The sequence below is a fragment of the Eutrigla gurnardus genome (assembly GCF_963514095.1).
Source record: "Eutrigla gurnardus genome assembly, chromosome: 2".
Classification (NCBI taxonomy): domain Eukaryota; kingdom Metazoa; phylum Chordata; class Actinopteri; order Perciformes; family Triglidae; genus Eutrigla; species Eutrigla gurnardus.
In genome coordinates, this window is record NC_139916.1 from 25,062,147 (window position 1) to 25,070,432 (window position 8,286).

At 40.0% G+C, this 8,286-nt stretch overlaps 1 protein-coding gene across 1 annotated transcript; it reads right to left on the minus strand.

Moving 5' to 3' along the window:
• Positions 1-238: 238 nt before the first annotated feature.
• Positions 239-3,893, minus strand: barx1 (BARX homeobox 1). The gene is made up of 4 exons (XM_084024254.1): positions 3,361-3,893; positions 2,027-2,312; positions 1,497-1,581; positions 239-712 (listed from the first exon to the last, which is right to left on the minus strand). The coding sequence occupies exons 1-4, from the start codon at positions 3,560-3,562 to the stop codon at positions 542-544; spliced, it is 744 nt and encodes a 247-aa protein (XP_083880380.1). The 5' UTR covers positions 3,563-3,893; the 3' UTR covers positions 239-541.
• Positions 3,894-8,286: the final 4,393 nt, after the last annotated feature.

Consider the following 8,286-nt stretch of genomic DNA (forward strand, 5'->3'; position numbering starts at 1 on the left):
TTCGTACCAATGAATCCACATCTTACATGGAAAATCCATTAAATCAGGATCCATTTAAAGAGCCTGACTGTTGTTGTTGTGAAGGCCCTGATGACTGACTGCTGAGCCTGTCAGCTCAATCATCATCATCATCATCATTAAATACACTTGTACCGTACACACTGATTATCACATGCCTGCGTCCTTTTATAATAAACACAGAACAGTATTAGTGAAAATATATTTAATAATTAAACATAGTTACACAAAGGAAATGCAAATAAAACGGACGAGTGAGAGTGGATCCTTAGAATATAAAGGGTAGACCTACTGCAAAGGCTTGAGCTCCCTCCTCAACAGCATCAAGTTCACCATGAGGGGACAACGGAGAAAGAAAAAACACTGTCGGAGGGCGTCGGCGTGGAAACAGTTCAGGCTCCTGCAGGGCCTGCGAGTCTTTGGAGCCTGCACAAGAGGGTCCAGCTCCAGGAGCATCTGTGCATCCCAGCCTCGTGCAGGAGATCCACGGTGAGCGTCCCAGAGTCTCTGCACGTGTAGCATGTCATTCCTCCTGAGCGTTCTCGAGGTGGGAGCTGCTGGAGCCTTCGGACTGGCGGTCGGTGTCGGCGGCGGAGCGTTCCTGCTCAGAGAGCTGCTCGCTGCTGGGGATGGAGTTCTTCTTCGGGCGCCCTTTTGGCTTGGTGGGAGATTCCAGGCCTCCTCCCTGTAACACCTGCATTGTAAGGAAAGAAAGAAGAGATGTGTGACACATGGTTGAGGCACGGGACGATAGGAACATTTCATGTCAGGATTATCCAAAATAAAAATAATTCACAATATTTTCTCGATAATCATCAAAATGGGCCTTAAAGTTATAAAACAGAGTGGATTCACTTGACATTTTTTTGTGAAAAACAAATAATCTTAAATTTGATGTTCATAAATCATAAGGTGTCCCTGCATAAATAAAGTATGTATATGTATTTTGGTATCATGTTTCTTTTTTAAATCAGGCTCTATTTTTCACTTCTCTATCATGATAATGGACAGCTTTTACACTCATGATGATATTCACGGTTATCCCGATTATTCACCAGGGTTAACTTATTGTCAGTGGTATTTGTATTGCCATTAGATATTAGCCCATAGTGACATTTGACCTCTAGTCATCACAACAACACAGACAACACATTGTTTCACACAGTTGTTTGTGCTGTGCTTTTCCCACAATCCTCCACTACATCAACAAATTCCATACGAGCTCCTAAAAAGGTGGACTATCCCTGCAGAAACCAGCCTTTGTATGCTCCGTGACTGTGATGCATTCAGGCTCTAGTGTGTAAGTCTATAGCCATTCTACTGAACCACGTTTCCCATCAACATCCCTGTAAATAGAACAAAGGGAAACGGTTTCCTGTTCTGTTTGTTGTTGTATGCCTAACCTCATATAAAACGACCACTACTGCATCAACGCCATCGTCATCATCATCATCTCATCATCATGAAGGATAACTTACGATTTTTTTCCATTTCATCCTCCTGTTCTGGTACCATGTTTTCACTTGCAGCTGACTGAGGCCCAACGACTCTGCCAGGTCTATTCTGTGAGGAACAAATACATAATATATTTATCAATCAATCAATAATTCCACATCAGATCATGCAGATTTTGCCAACATCTGCATTTTGCTGTTTGGGCTGCTGATGATAATTCATCATAATTCGTTCTAAGTATTGACGTATGGGGATGCTTACGTCTGCTACGTGCAAACTATTTCACGTTATAATGCCCAAATCCACCAGATTAAAAAAACATGAAAATAATATAATTTGTGAAATAGTGGGTGATAACATAATGGACACATTTAACTTTCACACATGTTCCTACTTTGTTTCAGAATCCACATGTTTACATTTGGCTTCCCTTCAGACACCAACACAAACGTATTGTATTAGTAAGACTTTTCCTCGCCGTTGTAGGTGAGTATCTAAAGTAGGTCTGAGTCATATAAAATCAAACATTCGGTCAAATCTCCAGCAGACGCACCTATCAGGCGTGGACAGGTACTTCTGCTTCTCGAAGCGCTTCTCCAGGCCCATGAGCTGCAGCTCGGTGAACACGGTGCGGCTCCGGCGGCCCTTCTTGGTCTTGCTGCAGCCGTCGTGCTCCAGCTTCCCGCGGAGGTGCAGGTCCAGCGGCAGGTGGTGAGACGCCGCGCCGAGCTGCAGGCCCGAAGCCGCGGACAGCAGCGGGGAGCCGAGCGGGGAGCCGAGCGAGCAGGACAGCGGGGACATGGGGAACTTGAGGAGGCTCGTCTGGTCCGCTTTCAGCACTAGAGGGACAAACACGGAGCGGATTGGTTTCACGAACTACAAGTTCTCCAGGGTGCTGGTTTTTAACTGGTTTTTAACTGGTTTTAGCTGCTTTACGTGGAAGTCATTTATTTGGCCTATATGTAACAACACAGACCTCAGGTCAGAGTTCACAACATAACATTAGGAAAATACTCATCAGACATTTATGATAAATATGAACATGCAGGTCAAAGCAGCAACAACTGTATCGACCTGAATGACCTTAAACGGAAAAGACCCCCGTAGAATCATGTTGTTTCTACCTGTAGGCCTGTATCGTGTTCTATTTAAAACAAATAAAAAAACAGATAATGATGTATGATTGCGTCTGTAATTTAAATAAAGCAGGTGAGTATATATATATATATGAATAATAATTAAAGGTGTTTGATGACTTTTAACATCAATAACATTTTATGTGTGAACCGGACACTTGAATTAGTTAAACGAGGAAATCAGGTGGCGAAAAATTTTATTAATATATAAAGATTTAATAACGCAAGCTAAAATATCTTATTCTTCACTTTAAAAGTGTTTTCAAAAGTAATACGAGTAAACATTTCAATATCTCCCGATCAGGTAGGATTTTTAAAATGTTTCTGTTAATCCGAGGGGTTTCGTTATGAAACCCGACAGACAATCCTCACTTTCAACCACATATCGCATATTTAATCTTGTTTATTCCCGGCATGCATTTTTTTCTGAATACCAATAAAACGAGACATTTCCTCTTATTGACTAGGCCTACTTGAATAACAGACATTTACATCTGACTTATGATTCATTGTTGCTGTACGATTCTTTAAAACAGTTATCTTCCCGCGAAAGACGAGAAAATATTTTATATAGGCTATATATTTATTATTTGGAATCAAATGCAAGCTAAGTGGTCCTTATTATTACTATTATTAATATGAATATTATTTTATTAGTTATCATTAGTATTATTATGATTATTCCCTGCAGTGTTTGCAGCATTAAACCTCCTCACATTCACTCATGCATCCTTTCACAGCCGTCTCTTACCCAGTTGGTTGTGGAAAGGCCGGGCGGACAGGAGAGCATGGACCCCGAATTTCAGCAGCTCCCCGGCCGGAGCCGACGCTTTGTGCTCCGGGTGATCAGTGAGGATCTCCTCGATCATGAAACTCCGGTAGCGATGAGTCCTGTGGTCCGGCTGAACCTCCGGAGGATAGTAATGCGCCCCCATGTCCAGATGATGCTGCATGGTCTGGCCGTGCGGACACGAAGCGCGTACACCGATGATCAGCGGCCCCAGCCGGCTCTCATAGTCCCTCTGCGGCGCCTCTATAGTCCGGGCATCAACTGGAGAGCAAAGTTATCCTCAGGTCAGGTACGGGCCAGCCGACTCGAGGCCAGACCTGCTCCTCCTCGGAGAAGAAACGCGCAACCGAGAGCAAAGCTTTGAGCGAAAACTCCCGAGCCCGGCCGCGTTCATGCCCGCTGCGCTGCGCTGCGCTGAGTGTGTGTGCGTGTGTGTGTGTAGTATGTGTGTGTGTGTGCGAGCCGCGGAGGTCGGAGCTATTCGTCAGCCGCCGAGCGCGTCACCTTGGCAGTGAGTTGAGGAATAAGCTTTGGGTTTTATGGGTCTGGTCGCGTAGCTCCACCTCCTCTCCGGGCCAAAGCTGCATGCAAAGCCGCCACTCGATCCGCCTGGTCTGCATGCAAACGGGAAGGAAATAAGGACGGGCACTTGGAGTAACCTGCAGCTGAACCCGCAGACTTGTAGGGTTTGATGATGAAGAAGAGGGTGATTCTCTTCTAGTAAAGGTCTGTGGCCTTAACACAATGGGACGATATGGGATTTTATCGCGATAAAAAAACAACAACCTCATAATAAGTTGTTTGGGGAATTTAATTATTGTCGGGAGTGAATTGAAAATAGCTTTCATGGTGAAATAGTCTGATTTTAAAATATATATGATGATACATGATTCATGATCAACTTATTTAAGATGATTTGATGCTTTTTCACCAACAAAGGACGTTCACTAGACCAACACCTATCATGAGTGATACAATAAAGATAGTTTCTTAACATTACGTAAAGTAATACCAACGTGTTTTAGTGCTATTTCAAGAGTTACATTTTTGATCGGGATAATATGGTGAAATGCAATTATTTCGTCCATGAAATGTTCATATTGTCCCATGCCTACAATATGTTTTAATAGTATTACTATTATCAGATTTGGCATCAAATTACTGTGATAAAATACTTACTGTGTTGCTGTAGTGTTTCTGCATTGAACTGTGATTTTACCCATCAGATAATCAGAGTGGTATCCCACCATGCTTTGCAAAAGGTCAAACTCAGATTTCGTGTGTAGTCGTCTCTCTCTCCCACCTTCATTGATTTCACAATACAAGTTTAAGCATGTCAAGAAAATGATCACGATTATCGTTAGCCCCTTGACACGTGCGATTATGTGATATGATGTAATTGATGCAAAGTCATGACAGATGAATAAACCCTCAGCTGACGCTGTATCAGTGTTGTATCAGGCCCAGTGAAGCCAGTGAGGCCGCTCAAGGCCAAATATTTCATTCTAGAGGCTAAAAGAAGGAGCACTTATTTGGCTGAAATATTGTGAAACATCTCCCGAAGCATACTTTTAGCATGTCTCAGCCTCAACTCTGAGGCTGAAAACCTTAAAGAACCTTCCAATGCTCTAATGTTAGTGGTCTGTTTTTGTAACTATTTAAATCTTATTTTGTTGAACATTTTCATTCAAATATGACACACAGTAACATCACTGAACATGTTGGAAACTAATACATTTATGCGCATCACAAAAATGGCACCCTATACAAGCAGCATAAAATGGCATGTTGTAAAGAAGGAATGGCAATTTACTAAAGTTTTAAGTGGGTGATTAAGAATTGATCTGACCCCTTTAGAGACACAAGTGAGAGAACAGCATTTCCTAAAATAAACTCTAGTCTAGTCTACTCTAGTTTTGCCAATAAAGGAAAGAAGAACATGAATATTAGATATGATTATTCACACAAACTTTAAAGTGGAGCTGAAACAGCTTTTCCAGTGTGTGTATCTTCTATCTGGTGACGTATTTCTGGGTGAAGCAGGAGAGACAGGCGGGACATAACACTGGGAGGAATTTGATTTGATGGTTGAAAACATTAGCTCACGACCTTCTCTCTGTGATGCTAAAGGTTGCAGGTTGATTGATGGAGGGATATCATGATATTATTGGTTGAAATTGGTTAGCTGATGTGAGCATGCATCATGTTAGATTTTCCAGGAAGACTAAAACACTGGAATTTGATATAAAAATACAAAGAAATTAACTTTTTTGCATTTTTTTCCTGGCATATATTGTAGAATAGATGAACGATATGGCCGAGGATGTGATCCAAATGGGTTTAAAAGGGATTTTTCATTTCACCCAAATTCAAAGAATTAGGCGATTAGAGTCAACGTTTGAAAACAGTTTTGTTGTGTGACTTGCCATATACACTTGAGCTCTCATCATTCCTAATACATTTGCAAATGATCAGTGAATCGTAATCAGTGTTCATCTCTTCAATTGCACACTTAAACGATGTTGTTTCAGGCCAGGTCTGCCAAGGCAGTCAGATAGTTTGACTTCAAGTGCAAAAAGCTCTTCCAGTCCTCAGGGACAAGTATAATAATGGATTTGCTAAAGTTGTTCAAAGTGTGTTTTCATCTTTCATCTCTTGCTGGCTTTGTTTGAACACATCTTCCTCTGGTGGCCACTTGTAGAACTGCAGGGAGACTTTCCAGAGGAAGTTCATTTCTGTGCAATGAATGAAATACACAACGCCGAACGGAAATTGTTTCAACATGTTGGAATGGTATCAAATTTCATGTCATCATTATCCTGCCACAATAATTGCGATTCATGATATTATCGTGATAATCATCAAAATATGTTTAAAACTCCTAAAACAACACTTAGACATTAACATTTTGTTAGGAAATAAATATTTGTATTGCATCACAGCTAGAGACACTTTTTCTTCAGTGAACATCTTTTTTAGTGAAATACAATCAAATAATCTTAAAAAAAGATCTAAATCATAAGTTCTCCCTGCATGAATAACAGATAAATACACACACATATATATATATATATATATATATATATATATATATATATATATATATGTATATAATTTTGTATTTATTTTATTTGTTTTTATAAATAATCATAATAATAATAATAATAATAATAATAAAATCCTATATTGTCCCATCCCCAACATGACATGAGAGGTTTTAGAGAGTAAATGTGTATTTGCTACTCAGCGAATCCTGCACACTCATTCAGGTCTTTCCCTCACAGCTTTAGTCTGTAGTCCAGAAGTCGCTATGCTGATCTGCCACTTGCAACACTGCATCCAAATACTTCTTCACGCTATAGTTGCACATGAAGTGTAGATTTGATCAAAAAATCAACTGCGTTGCTCAAATCTTGTAACATTCCTGATGCCTTCGACGTTACATGCATACAAATTGGTGTGATATTCCTCTCAGGACATGCAATGAAATAACAACAAATGTAGCCATTTTGTCAGTGTTGTAAACTAAATGACCAGGCCAATATGTTGCTTTCACTTGTTTTGTATGTTAATTAAAATGTTAATTTTTTAGAGATTTCTGAACACCTTTACAGCTCACCTTTGGTGTGGCTATACAGGAAAATAACCTCCGGATCTGAAAAGTGAAGCCAGAGCTGTAGAGGTATGCTTAAGGGTGGGGCTCCCTTATTGACAGGTCGCTACCACGCTACAAATGCTGTTATCTACTAAGATGACTTTAACATAAGCTCTGAGGTTGACCTTGAATTATGAAGAAAACTTTGTTAACAGCTTCACACCAGAATCCAGATGGATCCAGATCCAGTAAGGTTGCTGCTCTGCTGCTGGTGTTCATCAGATCCACCCGTCACTCCTCGACAGTCCAAATATGGTCACTTCCTTCACTGGTTGCAAAGATTCCAAGATGGAGATGGCCAAAATCCAAAATGACAACTTGTTAAAAAAATAATAATTTTGGAAGCAATATGTCAAAGTTAAATAAACATCAACAATGAATTGTCTATGTGGCCCAGGAAAGGGATGTTTGGGGTCCCCTGCTGGAGCTGTTGTCCCTGCAATCCGACCCTGGATAATCGGTTGGTGATGATGATGATGATGACAACGATGATGATAAAATAATTGTCATTTTAATGTTAACTTTCAATAAATCAGTTATACAAGTATGGTATGGTGTGGTACACTTTGTCTATACACAAACTTCAAAACTGGTAAAAAAATGCTTATGACAATGATCCATAATAGAGGTCTCTTCTGCATGTTTGATATTAGGTACACAATCCAAGAATTTCAGACGAATAATGTGAAGAAAATATTTGTTTTTGCCACCAGATCCACACTGGGATGAACAGATTTTTTTTCATAAAATCCAGCCTTGTCTGTAACACTTAATAAGCAGCCACTAGGGTGCACCAGAGGACTTCAGAAAAAAAGGTACTAGCGGTCGTTTCTTTTTTTTCAGGGATGTTTATTGTTGCAGCCAGTTGCCACAGTAGAAATGTTAGAAGTAGATTTTTTTTTAAAGGAGGAACATATTTTCTTTGAAAGGCATATAACTGCCTCTATTGTCTGATGTTTTAGCATGACCGGGAACATTCTACATATAATATTGAGATAGTCAGGGAAATAGTTACAATATGTTTTTAAATGCATGGGGGTTTAAATAATGTAATAATAATAATAATAATAATAATAATAATAATAATAATAATAATAATAATAATAATAAAACGATTGGAAAACAAGGGGATAAGCGTCTAGAAATATGCATACAGCTGGATGAAACCATCCTACCAGCACACCACATAAACTGGGCTCACTGAGCTCTTGTCTGTGGTCACATGACGTAAC

Coding starts and splice junctions, on each gene's coding strand:
- barx1 (XM_084024254.1), bottom strand. CDS start 3,562: ATGCAGCATCATCTGGACATGGGGGCGCATTACTATCCTCCGGAGGTT. Junction 1,582..2,026: donor TACCTGTCCACGCCTGATAG/GTGCGTCTGCTG, acceptor TGTTCCTCACAG/AATAGACCTGGCAGAGTCGT. Junction 713..1,496: donor GGATGAAATGGAAAAAAATC/GTAAGTTATCCT, acceptor CTTACAATGCAG/GTGTTACAGGGAGGAGGCCT.